The 20,269-nt window shown below is 44.4% G+C and overlaps 2 protein-coding genes across 2 annotated transcripts; one reads left to right on the top strand and one right to left on the bottom strand.

Annotated features, from left to right (window-relative positions):
* Positions 1-2,280: 2,280 nt before the first annotated feature.
* LOC138604468 (GTPase IMAP family member 8) lies at positions 2,281-12,352 on the bottom strand. Its single transcript, XM_069676409.1, has 6 exons — positions 11,787-12,352; positions 10,449-11,007; positions 8,733-8,830; positions 8,455-8,586; positions 6,830-7,420; positions 2,281-5,665 (listed from the first exon to the last, which is right to left on the bottom strand). Exons 1-6 carry the CDS (start codon positions 11,815-11,817, stop codon positions 5,592-5,594), a joined length of 1,485 nt encoding a protein of 494 aa, XP_069532510.1. The 5' UTR covers positions 11,818-12,352; the 3' UTR covers positions 2,281-5,591.
* Positions 12,353-13,152: 800 nt separating this feature from the next.
* Positions 13,153-20,067, top strand: adsl (adenylosuccinate lyase). The gene is made up of 12 exons (XM_069675969.1): positions 13,153-13,407; positions 15,797-16,000; positions 16,137-16,181; positions 16,417-16,496; positions 16,582-16,753; positions 16,834-16,880; positions 18,669-18,759; positions 18,870-18,939; positions 19,018-19,165; positions 19,256-19,436; positions 19,589-19,765; positions 19,890-20,067. The coding sequence occupies exons 1-12, from the start codon at positions 13,264-13,266 to the stop codon at positions 19,974-19,976; spliced, it is 1,446 nt and encodes a 481-aa protein (XP_069532070.1). The 5' UTR covers positions 13,153-13,263; the 3' UTR covers positions 19,977-20,067.
* The last annotated feature ends 202 nt before the right edge of the window (positions 20,068-20,269 follow it).

Below are 20,269 nucleotides of genomic sequence, written 5' to 3'. Positions count from 1 at the left end.
TGAAGCCTGCAGCAAACAACTTAAAGTTTTAAGTGCTATAATTTTAAGGGACCAAAAACAAAATGTAACAATACAATCAAAACCTACAATTTGGGGTCTGCCCTACACATGGGTCTGTATGTGATTGAGTGAGTGAGTGAGGGTACTTTCACAGCCGCAGAGAGAGAGAGTTGCGACACTGACGCGACTCTGTCTACACGGCTCTGGATACTTTGTTCGGGGGGAGTAGGCGGGGCTGCTCCTCCGCTGCTTGTCTGCTGTCCTCACCTTTGTCCGCAGCGCGCACCTGCTTTCAAACACGTTGTCATCGACCTCATATGGACAGTCCTTGCAACACGTTGCCCACAACAGCGCACATTGACCTGATGCGGTCAGCCACATACAAGGTTTTGACCGAGTCTTGTTTAAATATCTTGGAAAAAGTCGGACCTCATCTGACCCACAACAAATAAGCAAGGAGATAATGTATGATAATCTGTAACAACCTATAAGGTATTCAAATTTTACAAAGAAATTTTGACTGTTTTTATGCATAGTGATAAGTTCAGGTTAAACCTCTTGTGGTTGATATTTATTTGATTCTGTTGTGGGTACACATCCTTTATTTCTTTTTACCAGACTAATGCCTACTTTATCTACAATGTCAATTTGAATATATAATATATACATGACACATTTATAAGTCTTATTACATTTCGGATTCTGAAATCCTAAATCCAGTCTTTTGAGATAATAATCCTGTTTTTTTTTTATCAATGATATCCCAATTCTACTCTAATAAAAACAAAACAATCCACTTCCACAAAAATCAATAGAGGGGCACTGGTTTAGCTCAGTTGGTAGTGCAGGCGTCCCATGTACAGAGGCTACACTGCTCGACGCACTGACTGCAGGCTCATTTGGTGCATGCCATCCCCCATGTTTCCTGTCTATCTTCAGCTGTCCTATCTAATAGACAAAAAGCCAAAATAAATAATCTTGAAAAAAACAAACAAAATTGGGTTATCTGATCTATTTTCAGAATCCGTTTTTAAGCTGTGATCCAATCAGAGAGCTACACCCACACAACTGGGCCCTGATGCCATAAAGACATTTGTGTTGTATCGCTGGAAACTAATCAGGGTCATTCTAGTGGACGTCTCCTTACAGCTACAGCCCAGTACAGTGTTACAATGTGGCAAATAAAATTATACGCAATCAACACATCTACTTTTATTTTATTTTAATCTTTCCGATTTTTCCGACACCGTGTGAGTGCAGGGGTGTCTTTGTTCCCTGTCTGATAATACAATACATTGAGCTCGTCAATGTCCGTCTGAGCGGAGCCTCTTTCGAACAAACAAACAAACTGGTGAGAGGATAATGGAGTCCGCCTGACTGCTGCACACTCACGGGTTTTCAGTCAACTGACAGTCATGTGAAGTTAATAAAGCCATTTCTGAGTTAAAGAAATTGAATGTGTTTTTTTTCAATCAATGACTTTAATTAAGGTCTGAAATCATATGTTCGTCATGGTCTGTGGGAGAATAGATGAGCATTACGGAGGGGGAAACACAGAGTGCTGACTGGTGCTGACCTATGCACAGCTTGAATAATATTACCAACTAAAATGTGTGTATTCATCAGCCTACAACTGGCCCGAGGTGTGCACACTGTAATTGGTCCAGGCTCGGGTCCAGATAGCTTAGGGACGATCTATACTGGGAAGAATGCCAAAGTCAAGATGGTGCAGAGCTACTTACAATAGGAGAAACATTTTGTGGATTCTGCCTCTGTAAATGCTCTCATTTTTCCTGAATATGTTCAACATTATTACTTTCTGAACCATATATTAATCAAAGGCCACAACCTTTCCCCATTTTACATTGGTAAGGACACACTGATGTACTGTACAAATGGTTACCAGAGCAGATGAGGCTCAAATAAATGCAATCCTACTTAGTACTGGATGTCCTTACTGTTTTGGCAAGGTAAATTGTACAAATTATTTTGTTAAAAAGTTAAAAAACCAACAAGAAAGACTTGGACTTCTTTTTATCATTTATTTCTTTCAACATTTTTATGTTATTTTTTATTGTCTGAACCCTTTCCCTATGAGAAGATAGTCCTTAAGATGACTGGCGAATTTACTTTCTACAATGCCACCTAGTGAAAAAATGTTTTATTACTTCTACCAGTTACTCAGTTAGACATTAGGGAGAACTTATGTCCAACTAAAGAGGAAAAGGACAATAAAAAGAGCACTAAAATAATAAGATGAAGGCCAAAAATACACAACAATATATCCATCTCTTTTATTTTTGTCCGAGGATGATCAAAGTACTGATGATGCAATCACGGTTTAGGAGGGAACACACAGGAAGTGACGTCACTTTGGCTACGGTAAAGTGGTAGAACTTACACAGTGCAAAATGCTTTGCTAAAAGCGTACAATTTAACATATTTTACACTGTAAATATACAGAGCTTATACAATATATTCACAAGTGAAGTGGGACTCTAAGACTCCAAATGAATGTTTGAAACATCATATCAAATTGCAAAGTCATGCTTGTCACACTAAGTTCTGCGGTAGCCTACGACACTAGATGAAGCACAGAGTCAGTAAAGCATAACAGAAGCACGGGTGGGGTTTCTTTTATCGGCTACGTCATATGTAGAAAATAACATTTTACAGCATGGCAGTGGTATCGGTCACATATTTTATATGCTTTTCTTTGTACCTTTCGGAGTGTAAATTCTCTTTTTCCACTTTTCTCTTTTATTTTTTGCAGTTGTTTTCACCACATTAACATGGCGGCCATTTTCTCCTATGTCACGATCAGGAAGGGGAAACTCAAATGCTGTTATAGTGTTGTTCTGTCTAAAGATCGTTATCATTTCACCACTTGATTGATCAGCAACAAAAGAAAGTAAGGCTAGTGAACAGTTAGACAACAGCTAATGCTAGCATTCGATGCTTTTTCAATGTTAGCTTGGAAGCGGTTGAATACTAGATAGCTAACATCATGTTAGCAAGGACGTATCATAAAATTCAGTGTATAAGACGCACTTTTAATACAAAATTTTCATCTAAAAAGTGGGCTGCGTCCTATACAGTGGTGTAATACACCTGTATATAATGCACAGAGAGGTATTTCATTGTTCTGCTCGAGGTTTCTGCCTGTTAAAAGGAAGTGTTTCCTAGCCAATGTGCCGAATATTACTAAGTGCTACTCATGGTGATTCATGTTGGGCCTCTCTTTAAATAACATAACAAAGAGTCGGCCTAGACCTGCTCTTTCTGTAAAGTGTCTGGAGATAACTCTGGTTATGATTTGGCGCTATACAAATAAAATTTGATTAGGTTTGATTTGATTTGATTGTGTTCGGTTTTTCACCCAAATGATGGTGCTATAATCGAGCTAAAGCTTGGAGCTAAAGCTTGGAGCTAAAGCTTGGAGCTAAAGCTTGGAGCTAAAGCTTGGAGCTGACGTCACACAATAATCAACGTTACCGTAGGCTGAACTCAACTACCGCACTGTTAGCTAGCAGGGTTGCGAACTCAACATGCCGAAAACAGATGGTAGGCTATAATTTGTGTGTTTTAGATGCGTGTCAAATTAACAGAAATTGAAATAGTGTTGAAATAACTTGTAAACACGTTTTTAATAATAAAAAGCGACTGCGCCTTATATTCCGGTGCGACATATTTAGGATTTTACGGTTAATTCCTACCTAAAATTATGTTAGCTAGCAATTTATGCCTTTCCTATTTTATTGTGAAACACTATTAAACTGAGTTATTAGCTTTCAGCCATTTCCTTGCTTACACTAATGTCATCTAGTGACTGAATGCTAATGTTGGCCGTTCTCTGGCTGGAGCTAATGGATTATCAAATATGCTGTTTTAACTTTATGTTCCTCTAGATTTTCGCTGTTGTCTTTTAAGAAAAGAAAAGCAGTGAAATGATTCTGATTTGTCCGATACTCTGCTTTTATACCGCTTACAACCTTGAACACAGCCGTATGACATTATAACAGCAGCTGAGCTCCCCACTCTGAGCGTGACATCAGAGGAAACTGGCTGCCGTGTGAATATGATCGAAGGTAGAAGGATGTGATGGTGTACCAGAAGTCTCCTTAGCAAGAGTCAGAGGAGTAAGAAGTGAGGTTGCCTTCAACTCTATAGGCACTCGTTTATCTGCATGCGGTGTCTTAACATGCCTCTGAGAGCTGAGTATATATATATTTGTCAAAACATCACTATCGATGTGAAGAAGAGAATGATGTAGAAAAAGGTATTAAAAGCCCTATACGAGCTCCAATGGTTCATGAGGTTATGTTGTTTCTGTAGCATGCGAAAGCTGGATGTAGCCTATAGGATACTGCCCCGCTGCAGGGCGAGTACTCCCACTCGCACGCTTTGATGCTGAGGCACGTTGCTGAATCTACCTTGTCGATAAATGCACTGGATGCATGACCACTGACAGCGAGCCCAAGATGCTCCGCAGGGATCTGAGACTGCACACAGTTTCGGTTCAGCCTGACTGTTTTTAGTGCTACTCATGTGCATGAATGCTACAGCAGAGGAGGGCTAAGAAGAAATGCTGAGTATTTACGGCTTTGGATGGGTTGCATTTGTCTTCTTAGCACAAGAAAACCAACAGAATTAACCAAAGTGCAAACACTGATCCCCCTTTACTTCCAAAAACCAAATATAACTTATTATGTTACTTACGTCTGCGGTTTATCAGCATTTATCTTAAATTAACCAGATTTTCCCCTGGAAGAAACGTTTGAACGCTGACTCCCTGAGCAGAAACCAAACAAATGTTCATGAAAACATTTCACCATCACTCGTGAGAAACCAGATGTCCAAAGGAGTACAACTACAACTCAAGACAGTAAACACATTATTATATTTTGTTATATCTTTTTTAGTTTGGTTGCTATTACTCAAACCATTTCTCTATGAACCCTAACTGATTCAAACTAGTTGGAACAGAATGACAGAAATGGCACTTGATGCAGAATTATACAACTATTTTGTAAAATCTAGTCAAAATTCATGTATAAGTCACACATAGACGTTCTTCTACATTTTTCATTGACCAAAAGTCCCGTCAGCTCATTATAATATCGTCTTCTCAGGCATATCCCTTTTTAATTTTTATTCTATGCTTCCAGCTTCCATCAGTGCGGCCTGAACGTAGAGTCACAACGACGAGTAGTTCTTCTTTTGCAGTGTTGAAACAGGGTCTGTTTAGCAGCAGTTGATGTCCGTGTACATGCTCATGAACGGGGACCGAGCTCTGGTCCCCTGAAGCAGAAGCAGAATGTCTCCCCTCCTCTTGGACAGTGTTTTGAACATTGAGTCCCAGGCGTGTTTTTTTTCAGTCCATGTGGAGGTTTTTGCTCAGTGATCGGTGAGTTCAGTCTTTACAAAGAGACGAGACTCCTGTTCCAAACTTTTTTTCCCCCCTCAAACCCTTCGGAGTCGGAGCGGGATATCTAGATGAGGTTTAAGTTACATGAGGTGATTGTTTGGGCCTTTTGAAGACTCGGAGCGAGGATAAGAAGCCGGACCACTGTCCTGTAAGTGCGATCGGGTCACTGTAGCTGGCATCCTCGACAGTCATCCTCGGGCTCGGTGTTGTCAGAAGAGTAAGAGCTCTCCTCGCTCACTGTCAAATGTAACACAGTTGTATTAGACAGATGTATACAATGAAATTAAATACATAAGCTTCAGGGGCCTATCTTACACCCCATTAAAAGTTTTCTACAGAGGCAGTTGCCATTTTCATGCTCAGCGCACACGTTGTGTAAGCATCAAATTTAATTGGGCCCATCTGTGTGCCCATGGGCTGATGGCCTTACAATGAGGTGTGGTCAGGCGCATTGGTGGCACATTGCTGTCTTGAGGCAGCAGAAAGTGACTGCGGCATTGGCCACAAAAATCATTATAAGGTAAGATAAAGCACACTTCGTGCTCCTCAGTGTGTTTTCTGATAGTCAAATGGAGTTGTTGTTAGAAGGAGGACTAGGAGACATAAAAAAAAGGCTAAAATGCGCTGTGGAAATAGCAATGCGCTTGCCTGAAGGCACCTGTGAATGGGACACAGTAGTTGTGTCTCAACTCGGGGGCTGCATCCTTCGAAGGACACAGTCTACGGAGGATGAGTCATTTGTAGCCAGTGTTGACGCTAAGGCCGAACTGAAATGAGATGGTCTGGTCGACAGAGGATTTCCTGTCTGCGTCACCCGCTGGCCCTTAACCTCGTGTCACCAAGCGCCTGGCGCTTAGCAACAGGTAGCTAGCGGGCTATCATAACTTACGTCACGTAACCTTACCTTGAACTTTAGATTATTTCAGAGATAATTTGTTTCAAGCCCCCTTTCGATTTTTTCCACTTGTATCGCTAGCTATTCGACTGAGTTGACACCAAAAAATTTTGTTTTTGAATTTTTATTCCTCAACCACTTGAGAGTCCGCCATCTTGTTTAAATTGGCGCACAATGAAACTCATGATACGTTGGGCCACAAAGGATGCACCCAATGGATCCTTTGCGGCCCGGGAAAAGGAGGACGTAATTGTCGGCAGCAACTGAAGGAGCTTTCGAAATGGGACAGCTTGTGACGTGCCGCTGTGACACAATCGGCCTTCAAATGCGCCCTTCAAAGGATGCAGCACCTGAGTTGGGACACGGCTATTGGTTTGATTCGTGTTACACCCAGAACACACCTATGAATGATCAAGAGACTTGCCCAGACGTGCCAAGCTTGTGCACTTGATACTGAATAAAATATGAAAGGAAAATAATTGTGAAAATAAAACTGTGTTACTTACACCACTCAGTCTGTATGGGGAGGAAGGCCTTGTCCCCGTTCTCTCGGATCATCTCCTCTATCTTATCCAGAAGGACGGACACACTTCTGTCCTTTCCGGGAGTCTTACTGTCCAGGACGTGATAATAGTTCCCACAGTATTCCAGTAGTCTTTGCAGCTCGCGTCCACCTCTAAGAATGTGCTCCTCGATGGGCGTGCGTCCCAGCCAATCGCCACAGCTGAAGAGCACCATGGTGTGGAGGCACGCGCTGTCACCAAACAGAGTCTCTATGTGAGCCAGGAGTGTCCTCCTCTTCCTGGCAGTGAGGGACGAGACGACCGGGAGGACCAGCAGCAGGGTGTGGGGTCCAGGTCGCAGGAGGGCAGCTCCGCGTTGGGACTCCTGGCGGATACGCTTCGGGGTTCGCCTCACTGAGAACCAATCCCAACCTGGGGTGTCCACAATGGTGATGCGACGACCAGATACAAGTGCCTGTCTCCGAAGGCACAGCTCCGTCTCCTGGCCCGACTCAAAGAACCGACGGCCCAGGATGGCGTTCCCAACCGAGCTCTTTCCAACGCCCTTCCAGCCCAACAAGAGCAATCTCAACTCTGTAAACCCAGAAAGAAAGAGAGACAGAATGTGATATAACAGCAAGAGACAATTCACTATTCACACAGCGGCCATTTTGCTCTGAAGTCACGCTCAGGGAGGAAAGCTCAAATGCTGTTAGCTAAGTTGTTTAAATCATTTCACCCGTTTCCAAATAATGAGCAAAGGAAGAAACAATTAATAGTGAAAGTTTGGAGGGACTGTGGGCCATGTTTGATAACCTGGTAACCTGATAGCTACCATTCGACAACAGCTAATGTTAGCATTCAACATTGCAAGATTACGTCAGCTAGAAGGAAAATTCCTGGCTAACATTTCGCTAGCTAGGAGTTTATGCACTTCCTAATGTATCATCTAACACTTTCTGCCTAATGTTAGCTAGTGGTTAGCTGTTGGCTAACAATAGCTAATCTGCTGTTTTAACTTAACACATTAGCTAAGGTCAGACAGCAGCTAACGTAAGCTTCTAGCCACGTACTACACAATCTTGCTGTTAGCTACGAATTGGCTAATATTACCGTTCCACATTGTACAAGAGAATACAATTTAAATTGCTAGCTAAAATAATGTTAGCTTGGAACAAATACCTGGTTAGTGCACTCACTAGCTAACGTATTGTTTAACGTTATGTTATCCAAGAAATGCTTGATTGCTAGCATTAGCTGTTGTCAAATGGTGGCTAAAAGATATGTTTTCAGTTACTGATCAATAGAGAAGTGGTGAAATGATAATGATTTGTTTGATACTCTTCATTTATGTCTTAAAACCTGGACCACGGCAGTATGACTCACTACAGTATCTCAGCTTCCCACACTGAGCATGATGTCAGAGGACATGGCCGCTGTGTAAACAGGGTCAGTGGGAAATTGTTCGCAATTAAAACAAAGAAACTGAAAATCAGCAATATTGATTGACGATGAGTAAGCTGTTTCCCAGAACACCAGTTCTGGAGTTTCCCAAGAACAGCATTACCGCAATACTCGCATACACACACTAACACAAACACACACACACAGCTGCAGCTCCTTCATACCTCTGGGGGGTCCTCCGATCATCTGCTCCCTCTGTCTAGTGTGCTCCTCCATCCTCATCCTCTCCTCCTCCAGAGCTCTCCTGGCCTGCTCCTCCTCCAGTAGAATCAACTCGTTCACCTCAAAGTACCAGCCTGCATAACAGCGACAGTAAATTATTCATTGGTTTAAATCAGTTGCCTAACACACTTGGTTTATTCATTAATTATGCAACAATCATAATATAGAAGTTGCAGGGGTGATGCTCCACATACAGTAATGTGTCTCGTGAAGAACGAACCTTGGTTGTCAGTGATCAACTCCTCCACCTTTTCCATCAGCTCAGGCACCTGTGTGTTGTCTTCCGTCTCTTTCCGAGTGTTGTCAAAGGCGTGGTATCTGCAGGTTGGGAAAACACATATTAAGACAGCTCCATCATGAATCATGAAAAGTCAGCCATGAAAAGTTACATAATGTGTTCTGTGGCTCTGAAGGGAGCTTAAAAACATCTGACGATGTCATGGTAATGTCATCGGGGGTGTGCCAGCTTACGCTTCAGACGTGCAATTTTTAACAGAATGTGTGATATCGTGGCTGTTGTAGGATAAAGTGTTTTTGGAGCTTTAAACATAATTCACCATAATTATACAGCGGCCATTTTCCTCTGACGTGAAATGCTGCTATTATGTCATAGCCTAATGCTGAGTTCAAGGTTACAAGTTGTATAAACTGATAGAATCTAACAGACCGTTATGATTTTAAAGCTTCTTCACTGATCAGAAATTGAGCAGGCAATTGATAGTGAAAATCTGCTGGTACACTGGACCATATTTTATGGTCTAACATGTTTTTGATAACTTCTTAGCTACTGTTAGACAAGAGCTAACGTAAGCATTTAACCACCTAGCTATCATTACTGTTTAAAAGTGTTACAGAATACCATAAGAAAGGTGTAGCTTCTTGGCTAACCGTAAAGTTGGCTAGGATTTGATTGAATGCTAATGTTGCAGCAGGAAGTAAGTGACAATAATTAGATAATACGATCCTTGAACCCAGCAGTACGACATTATAGAAGCATTTGAGCTTCCTGCCCTAAATGTATGATGTCTGTAAGTGTTTGTAACATTTTTAGCCAGGAATGTATGCCTTCCTATTGTATCTTGTAACACCAAGAAACTCTACTGTTAGCTAGGAAGCGGTTGAATAGCTACTAACATTAGCTTTTGTCTCACCGTAGCTCATTGATGTTTTAACTTATATGAGAGGATGTCCCTCTAGATTCTCACTATCAGTCGTTCGTGATTAATCGGCATTATTTCGTGTAGCATTATGAAAATGTTAGCTAGGAAGTGCTTGTATGCTAACGTTAGCCGTTGTCCAACAGAAGCTAACTGGTTGTTTTTACTTCAAATATGGCTGTTTTTCAATGTTTTTTCAGATAGCGGTCAATCAGGATGTTGTAAAATAACATGAGGGACTTTAAGCAGCGGTGTTTGAAGGGACGGCTACGCCATTAAAAAAAATCAAGTTCCACTTTGTGCACTTCCTGTCGTTGTAGCCCAGCCGTCTACTACGGGAGAAAGACTGGTTAGCCGTGGTCAGTACAACGTCAGAGTGTTAGTAGTAATTATACGTTATTTATCATATTTGACATTTAATTAATATTCGATTCTACCTTTAGTAGTTGTATGGATTACATCATTTCAATCATAATTTGACCGTTTTTCTGTTTGTTATACACATGTCATCCGTTGCCAGATCAAATCGTTGCTTAGTGACATTTCTACCACTACAGCAACCCGTTGGGAACACAGGAGCACATCATTAAAACAGCATTTTAGCTTCATGAGAAAAATGAATATGGTGAATTGAAGTGCTGCTGAACGGTTGCTCCAACCACGGTAGATTCAGTAATTATTTGTGATAACTTCAGTCTTGACTCTGACATGTTTCTTTGTTTAACGCAGACCTTTTTACATGAAGATAGGAGAGTAAGGAGAGAAAACAGACAGTCTACCTGCTTCCACACCTCTCCACCAGCCACTGCAGGGACTCTCCAGTGTTCGCAATGTGCTCCTCAATGAAGACCCCTTTGGGCAGCTTGTCCACCCCAGTAAAAACCACCATGGAGTACCTCCAGGTCCCTCCACCCAGTGCCCCCAGCTGCTCCTCTGCGGCCCTCCTCTGCGTGTCACTGAAGGGCTGTGTGACCGACACCACCAGCAGGATGGCGTGGGGTCCAGGAGGGCAGAGAATGGCCCCCATGCACGGCCCCTCGCTGTCCAGGCTCGGCGGTGGCTGCGGCGGGGTGTCCGACTCTGCGCCCGCATTATCGTTGTTGTTGTCAGCTTCGGCGTTGTCCTCTGTGTCCCTGGGGATGGCCCACGGCGGGGTGTCGACTACAGTGACCCGTCTGCCGTAGATCTCCGTCTGGCCCACGTTACTGTGAGTCGTCTCTGTCCCCGTGTCAAAGACTTCGTCCCCCAGGATGGTGTTGGCCGTGGAGGTCTTACCGGACTGCGGCCCTCCCAGGATCAGAAGCCGTCGCTCTGGAGGGTGTCGGCCCCTGGGGTCCCCTGTTGAAACACAGGAAGATTAGACTGGGTATTTCTCAGGATTGTCCCAGGAGGAAATCATCTTTATCCCTCTGTATGCTTTCATCTCCTGCTCTGTCTCTAAAGCATTGTCTCATCACCAAAGTGCTTTTTAAGATGAGGAAACTTTTACATCCTTCCACTGTATCTTTCTCCTTCTAATGCACTCTCCCTCCTTCAATTCTGACCTCACTCCTCAGATTTCCTTCTTATCTCTGCTCCTTGCTACCTTATACCTCCTCTCCTTGACTGCCTCCTCTTTTATTTAATCCTCATACCCCTCTCTCCCCTCCCAGCCTTCATCCCCTTTGTTTTCCTCTGTCCTTTAAGCGTTTGGAAAAAAACAGGTCGAAGAGGAGGAACCTTGGACTGCCTCCAGAGAGAAGGACATGTGGGCAGATTATGATTTACCTTCAGTAAAAGTTACACAAAGAGGGTAAATGTTTTAATAAACGGCACAGCAGAAGAGATGAATATTCAGGAGATGGCAAAGGGAAAGATGCCTGCTCTGCGCTGATGACAAGACGCCTCAAACACAGAGGGAGGAAGGAAGTTTATTGATTTATCACTATGACTTACCGCTGCTGACACTTTCCATGTGAGCTGCTAAATACAGGAAGTTAAGTCGAGCAACAGTTTCTCAGTATTGTGGATGTTCGAGTCAAACAGACTCTACCCTGGATGCTGTGACTGAGGGAATGGTGCTGAAGGGGAACCTGAGGCGAGGTGTGCAGCAAAGGATGAAAAAAAGCCCCACTTACCAGTGTCAGAGGCAGAGGACACAGCAGCCATCTTGTGTGTAGAACCTCTGGCTTCCTCCTCCTCGGCCCCCCTCCTCCTTCTCCTTCTCGCCTCCACGGTGGATTCCTGTTCTTGCCTCCTTCAGAAAGCGACGGGTCCTGGGTGGTGTGCGAAAGGCTGGCGGCTCGAATGCTTCTTGGCTCTCTCTTTTACTCTCACCCTCATTCTACTGCAGTGTAACTCACTCTATCTTCTGTTCCCTGTGTCGACCCCCTGCCTCCCTTTCTCTCCTCATACCTCCCCTGCCATTCAACTTCTCCTCTGCTTTTTTTAAAAAATCTATTATCCTCCACACACCCCCTTACCCCACTATGCCTCTTTTGCGTCCGTCTGCTTCTCTCCTCTTCTCCTCAACGTCTGCAAGTGCTTCTTCGTTTTCTTGTCTTATTTATCAGTCCAAGCACAGAGGAAAGATTGTGCAATGCAGGAGACTGGAAGCCAAATCCACCCCTGCTGCAGCAGCTCCAGGAAGATGTCTCGTCATTCTTTTTAAGGCAAAACAGAGGAAGCTGTTCCTCCCACTTGCTCGTATCACACAGCAGTAGCAGCAGCAGCAGCAGTGTGGCACTGTATGCAGACTGCAGTCAGGAGGACAGATAGAAAGATGGATAGACAGAGAGAGAGAAAGAGAGAGAGGGAGCACTCTCTCTCTGTTCTCTGTTTACAGCTGGATGTATTCCCCAGCTGCTGCATCACGCACAAACACAACTATTTATATGATGCCTGTAGACATAGAAGCACCGTGAGGCACAGAGGGGATGTATACTGCATGAATAAATGTAATTATTCATATAAAGCGTGCAGCTACAGCTTACATAATACATAAAAGCTCCTATAAATAGCACATGACAGTAAGACGTTATCTAATTTTGCATTAAATTCAAAGCACTGTCACCTTTGCGTGAAACATTAATGAAGGATGCATCAGAATCATGTGATGTTGGCCAGAAAAATGAAATACATCATCCTGAATGTCTGAGCTCATCCTTGGCTCCTTCTCAGGTTAATTATGTACGCTCTATGGCGAGATACATTCACGGACCCGGGGGAAATCACGGGCTTTAAAACATCATCTGAATGCATATTAAAGAAAACAGCAACAGTACTGGAACATTGTGTAACGTTTGTTTGACGTAATTTCACGTACTCGAGCGTTGTTTTTAACTCTTTCGCGTCACAGCTGCTTAAAACAAACAACTGGACAGTAATTAGGCGATGACATATTCGCGCCACTCTGCCGTTAACCGTTACAACTATCACACGCTGACCTCACACCGTACGTCGACTTGTAGTGTCGTAAAACATCGCGTCCTCGCCCATGTGACGCTACAAGCTGAAGCCGGGAGCGCGGCTACTTTCAGGGGAAGCTAGTGTGTGTTGGTGAAAGTGCAGGGCAGACTTTTTGTGTTTTCGCGGACACCACCTCGTCTTACAAACATGGAGGCAGCCGACGAGTTCATGAAGTACCGCTCCCCGCTGGTGTCGAGGTATGCTAGCAAGGAGATGGCCTACAACTTCAGTGACAGGAAGAAATTCACCACCTGGAGGAAGCTGTGGATCTACCTGGCTAAAGCTGAGAAGGTTTGACATACTGTAGCTTCATAACAGGAACCGCAGCCGGTGCACTTGCTGTAATGCTATAAAAGTCTTCTGAACTTAACTTTGCGACCTTCAGAGCCCTATCAAGTTCCCTGCTCTAAATATAGTTTCAGGAGGACCCTGTTAAAGAGCTCTCTGCATGGTTGTTAGAGGTGTGTCTTACTCCTTGTACAATACAATTAGCAGAAAAAAACAAATGAATGACTGCATCATTTGACCTAATTTAAATTATTATTTTTTTTACGTTTAAATGACGTTCCATACATTTTTATTTATTTTATTTTACCAGGAATCAAGATACTAAATCTCTTGAACCAGGGAGTCCTGGTCAAGACAGCAGCATATTAAATGTCCTATCAAAGAACAAACAGACTAAAACGAGTAGAAATAACATCAGACATTGAATTAGCAGCATATTTAACTTATATTTATCTTAGTTTAGTTTTATGCGGCTGCAAACTAATACATTTATCTTCTAGTACATCAGAACTTGCTTGTTTAAACTGACTGCTCGTAAATATGGAGGCTGGTAAAAGCACAAAGAGTATTTTTTGCTTCATTTAGATCATGTCTCTTGTCCTTAGTGTTGCTTCCTACTCCAAACATGTATCTGTGTCTTTACTGTGATAACAATGATCAAAATCCAATAGGGAGAAACGATATTGGATTTTTTACCAATATCCGATAAGCTGATATTTTCCAACCCTTTTTGCCGATTTTGATACCGACATATTAGGCACACACTTTTTTCCACCTAATTGCAGAGGACATAAAGTCTCCCCTGTAGTGGAATTGACATCATGCCTACTGTTATTGTAGTGGCCAAAAAACGGCATACCGCAGACATCTTGCACCCTTCTTCACGGCGTGGTGCATGTAGTCTGCTCGCACACTCACGCCGAGTTAATGTCGTAGCATTATGTCGAGCTTTTTTAGGGAATCATTGAGCATTTAGCCATAATTAAAGTGTTGTTTGAGCGGTGGAAAATATCGGCAGAAAAATGACATATCGGCTGATGCTGATATGTCGGATAGAATCACATATACCAGGGGACTCCAACCTTTTTTCATCTGAGAGCTAAAAAAAAATGAAAGTGGCCAAGAGCTACTTGCATTACATCTCTGTAATCGCTGGTGTCGCCACATGTTGATTCTTTAATTGACTTGGTACCACAGATGAGGCACACACACTTGTCCTTCTCATTAGTGAATAAAAACGTCCCCACTCCCCGTGGACAAAGTATGCTTCCTGCTTTTTCTTAGCGTGGCCGCCTTCAGTGTCCATCATAAATCTGGCTAAACAGGCTAACAGCACCAAACTCCTCACTTTAGCTCAGCTGGCGTGCAGCATAACTGCTCCGACCTGGCGATAGAGGCTGCTGCTACATTGCTGTGATTGGTTCGGTTCAGACGTTGACAAACTTGCCAGGAGCATCACTGTTTATTATTGACAGCTGATCGGCCTAATCCTATTATTTTGTATTGGAGGGGGCGGGACTTCTGTGTATTTGATTGACTTGAGGTGGGAAGAGGCTTTCAAGGTGCATTTATTGTCGTCGGATCTTTTGTACAGAGGCTGTGAACCTTGGCGAGCTACCTGTTGGAGACCCCTGACATATACCAAGGAAACTACTCCAACCAAAGACACCATGCTTCGTATTGGTTTCCATCGCCATCAAATGGAAATATTCATGAGTTGTATCATAGATATAATTAAATGTCAGTGACGTGTATTCGGTTTCTTTGGAAACTTATGGTCTTCACTTTGCTGCTCTGCTGTGAAGTTTCCTCTGCACAGTGCGAGTCTGTCATGGTGGCTCCAGGAGTTATAAGATAATGCCCTCTGAGACGTCCTGACATTTAGCTCACAGACCAAACAGCCATGTGATCCCTGCAGCAATGCTCAACACACTGCTAACCTGTTTATCAAAGATGCACGGCATGTTTAACCGAGCACAAGTTTGAACGTGCTGATGACCGACTCTCATTCCTCTGAGTGATTCTCGTATCCGTCTCGTTTAAGGCTAAGTGATGACAGACCCTCTCTCACATGCAGGCCCTCACATGACTTATTGCACACACACGCCCTGATCAGAGTCCATGTTTGACTGATTGTCCTGTATTTTGCGATGTTTCCACAGAGGGTAAGTGCTCGCCTGCGTCGGGCCTGCGTGAAAATAGCATGCAGAGAATGTCACAGTAACAGGAGACGCCCCCTGAGAGGCAGCACTTTAAGAGCTTAAAACAAGCCCTGCCTTCATTACGTTTACCTAAATGCTATAATAAATTAGCAGAAATATAAGTAAGAACATTGTCAGTATGATGCACCACGTCTCACCCTCCTCCTCCTCCTCCTCCTCCTCTTCCTCAGGCTTTGGGGCTGCCCATCACAGACGCTCAGCTCCTGGAGATGGAGACCCACGAGAAGGACATCGACTTCGCCATGGCGGCCGACGAGGAGCGCAAGCTCCGGCACGACGTCATGGCTCACGTCCACACCTTCGCACACTGCTGCCCCACTGCTGCGCCCATCATTCACCTGGGTGCCACCTCCTGCTACGTGGGAGACAACACTGTAATCATGATTGTTGCACTTCTTCAGACTGCATTAATCTGATGATAATAAGTCAGAAAAGACCGGATTGGGACTGTGAGCGTGTTCCAAAGTACAAGGTGTTATGTTCTCTCAGTTGTTTGTTTTCCTTCCTCAGGATCTGATTATGCTGCGTGATGGATTCGACATTGTCTTGCCCAAGGTGAGGCTCAGCTGTCTGCCAGGAAGCACGCACACCCACCCAGTTGTGCACTTATGAAATGGTTTTTAAAAAAAAAAGGTTTTTTTTCCCTCCGAAGCCTCAGCTGTTCACTAACAAGTCAACAATGTAGAAATAATTTCTCCGCACATAGAATGCAAACAGAAATGAGCTCATTAACACGTCAGGCCTTAAAGAGTATTATGCAACGATTGACGATGCAACCTTTCCCCCACAGCTGGCCAGAGTCATCGACAGACTGGCCAACTTTGCAGAGAAATACGCCGACCTCCCCACGCTCGGCTTCACGCACTACCAGTGAGTCTTCATCAGTTTGCCTGGAGCTTTTCAGATGAAGGCCACGCACTGTTGACACTTGTCCCTCTCTTGTTTCTGCCCTCAGGCCCGCCCAGTTGACCACGGTGGGAAAGCGAGCGTGCCTGTGGCTGCAGGACTTGGCGATGGACATGCGCAATCTGCAGCGAGCCCGTGACGACCTGCGTTTCCGGGGGGTGAAGGGGACGACGGGCACCCAGGCCAGCTTCCTGCAGCTGTTTCAGGGCGACCATGACAAGGTATGAACCGTCACTGAAGTTAGAAGTTTTTTTATAATGGATATAAATGCAACTTAACTTTTTAAATGTTTCATCACCAGGTGGAAGAGCTCGACAGGATGGTGACGGAGATGGCCGGCTTCAAAAAGTGAGTCATGTTCTCAGACGGAAGAGAACGACTGTCTCTCTAAGGATGAAGGAAGAAATGTTGACTGATATAATCAGGCTGATATGGGCCTCACATGTACATATTGGAATTAGCGTATATGTTTTTAGATGAGTGTTGATGTGAAAACCTTTTTTACAGAGCATAAAATCCAGACAGCAATGATGATGGTGATTTAAGAAGTGTGTCATCATTGAGTTGGCTCAGAAGATTATGCACAGACTCCATTGTTGGCAGCACTGTCTGCAGCAGACGATAATCCGTACTAGAATGGTTTGACAGCGAATGATAATTAGAGAAGCAGGTGGAGAGAGGGAGCCGGGCAAAAACCAAAACCCGAAGATGGTAAATATACGGGAGCACAACGTGTCGGCCAGAACATCCTCTCGGCCCTTAATGCGCCTGACCTCCGCGTCTCCGTAATCTTTGGTTTGTGTTTCGCACCCGGTTAATAAACACGAGAGGATCCCGAACGAGCCCCCGAATATGTTACGGCCTCCCTAACAAAAAGAAGAAACTAACCTAAGGCTCAAAGTGGGGACAGCGACGTATTAAAAGAAGGCACAAATAATAAAATAATATTTAACCCAAAAGTGTATCTAAATGTATCATGATTAAAATGGGCAGATGCTGTGCCAGCCACGTGATGAACCGTCGTTTCCAGCACCTCCTGCAACACTAACAACAGACAGGAAAAGTAACATCTCAACTGAAAGGTCGAATAACTGGACTGACAGATATTTTCCAGCCCAAACTAACACAACAAACTAACACAACAAAACTCGGCAATCTAAGAACATGCTGAGGAAAAAGAAAGATCAGAGGACACAAAAAACTCATGCTGTCCAGCGCGTGTGTGTGTGCGCGCCTTCTCCCCACTCTGCACTCCCTGCACCTCTATAGCAGCAGGCAGAAGACGAGGAAGACCAGAGAAACGGAGAGAGAGAGAGCAGGGCAAAAACCAAAACGGGCCATACGTAACGGTTACATATTCTTTATTTTCAGCCCTATAGATGGGTCTGTATGTGACTGATGGAGTGAGTGAGTGATGGGACTTTCAAAGCCAAATAAAGTAAAAAAAACAACAACGGCCCGGGAAACACTTCAAAATAAAAGCATTGTGTACAAACGAGGGGATCGGGCTTTTACTTTGAAAAAGCACTGACCTGCTTTACTCTTCATGCCTGTGACTTTTACTACAGGAAGAGATGTTAACATTGCTGTCAGAGATCAATAGGACTCATCACGATTCATTGTCACCGTGTATTTTGACCGCTCAAAAGAACCGCTCGCGATAAAAATAGGTGAGCCTCGTATTCTCTACATTTTTGGCGCAGGAGTTGCACTAGACACGAGTGTGTCTCGCATGTGAAGACTCGTCTGTTTTCATGCATTTAAAATGAAAATGAACACGTCCCGCAGCCGTCACGCACACGCCACGCTACCAGTGTTGCCCACAAAAGCGCAGATTGACCTGGTGCAGTCAGCCACATACTAGGTTTTGACCTCGTCTTGTTGTCATACACTTTATTTTGAAGTTACTTGTTTACAAAAAGCATCCTTTAAGGTGCTTTAAAACAGTCAAAACACATGGAAACTTTCTATTTATTCAGTGTATTTATTCTGTCTTCAATCTGTGTCGGTATCGGTCTCATAAATCCTCTATCGGTCAAGCTCTATGAATCACACAAGACATGCAGAAAAACAGAATACATAATGATAAAGAATAAAGGTGAAGGTGTCCTGATGATTGTGTTCCCTGTTATTTAGAGCCTACCTGGTAACCGGGCAGACATACAGTCGTAAGGTGGACATAGACTGTCTGTCCAGTCTGGCCAGTTTGGGAGCAACCGTTCACAAGGTACGCTGCAGGAGACACGTAGAGAAATGTCGCCATCTAGTGGTGTGTAAAGGAAATCTGACAGGGCTGTGATACCAACTGTTTAATCTTTGCTCTGTCGTCTGCTGCAGATTTGTACGGACATCCGCCTGCTCGCCAACCTGAAGGAGATCGAGGAGCCTTTTGAGAAAGAGCAGATCGGTATTTGTTCACTCCCACACTTTTAAACAAGCCGTCCAATAATGCAGGTAACAGCATGAAGTTGTCTTCCTCCTGCAGGCTCCAGTGCCATGCCCTACAAGAGGAACCCCATGCGTGCAGAGCGCTGCTGTAGCCTGGCCCGTCACCTCATCGCACTGATGGCTGACCCGCTGCAGACCGCTTCCGTCCAGTGGCTGGAGAGGACGCTGGACGACAGCGCCAACAGGTCTGCCACACAAGGCGCACCTTAAAGTTATCATCCAACCTTTTTCTACTCTATATATGAACTCGTTTCTAATCCCTCGCTCATGTGCAGGAGGATCTCCCTGCCCGAGTCCTTCCTCACAGCTGACATCATCCTCAGCACTCTGCAGAACATCACAGAGGGACTGGTCGTCTACCCCAAAGTCATCGAGAGACACATCCGCCACGAGCTGCCGTTCATGGCCACGGAGAACATCATCATGGCCATGGTGAAGGCCGGAGGGAACAGACAGGTTAGACCAACATTTTTCTTGCATCCCAGCAGCTCCATTTTCAGCTAACGAGGACATGTTACATTACTGTTACAGTCTTAAAGTCCCCCTGAGCGTGTCGTCTGCTGTGTGAGTACGCTCATCAGGACTGTAACGTCTCTCTGCTCCCTCAGGACTGCCATGAGAAGATCCGCGTTCTGTCGCAGGAGGCAGCGGCTGTGGTCAAACAGGAGGGAGGTGATAACGACCTGCTGGCCAGAGTCCAGAAGGACCCCTACTTCGCCCCCATTCTGGGGCAGCTGGACGCCATCCTGGACCCCAAGACATTCATTGGTCGTGCTCCCCAGCAGGTACAACATAAAGGGTCCATTGGGACTTCTCTTTTTCTTTTTCTTTTTCTTACATGATTCAGCTTAAACTTTAATATTAACAGTGTGTATATATCCATTTCTTTCCATCTGCCCTCTCATCCAGGTGGCCAGGTTCCTCTCTGAAGAAGTGCGCCCCCTGCTGGAGCCGTACAAAGCCAAGATGGATGTAAAGATCGAGCTCGAGCTCTAACACACACTCGCACACACTCACAGGTACAGAGAGCGACACACGAGCCAAGAGAAGGAGACGTCAGCATGGTGGGTGCCTTCAATAAAGAATCACTGAGTAAATGATCTCTATCATAGTGTTTTCATTTCTGTGGATTATCGGATTCTGTACCGCTCTGAGCCGTTCACTCCAGCGTCTCTCGCTGGGCCGATCCTTTCAGAGGGAGGGACGCAATGCATGCTGGGTGTTGTACGAATGGAGAATGGGCGAAACCACAAGCTGTTGTACGACTTTCTCCACAGCCATGGCGCCAA

The sequence above is a fragment of the Semicossyphus pulcher genome, unplaced genomic scaffold (genome assembly GCF_022749685.1).
Source record: "Semicossyphus pulcher isolate SPU_LCO1_2020_fin unplaced genomic scaffold, fSemPul1.0.p SCAF_25, whole genome shotgun sequence".
In the NCBI taxonomy this organism is placed as follows: domain Eukaryota; kingdom Metazoa; phylum Chordata; class Actinopteri; order Labriformes; family Labridae; genus Semicossyphus; species Semicossyphus pulcher.
This window is presented reverse-complemented; position numbering and strand designations above follow the sequence as displayed.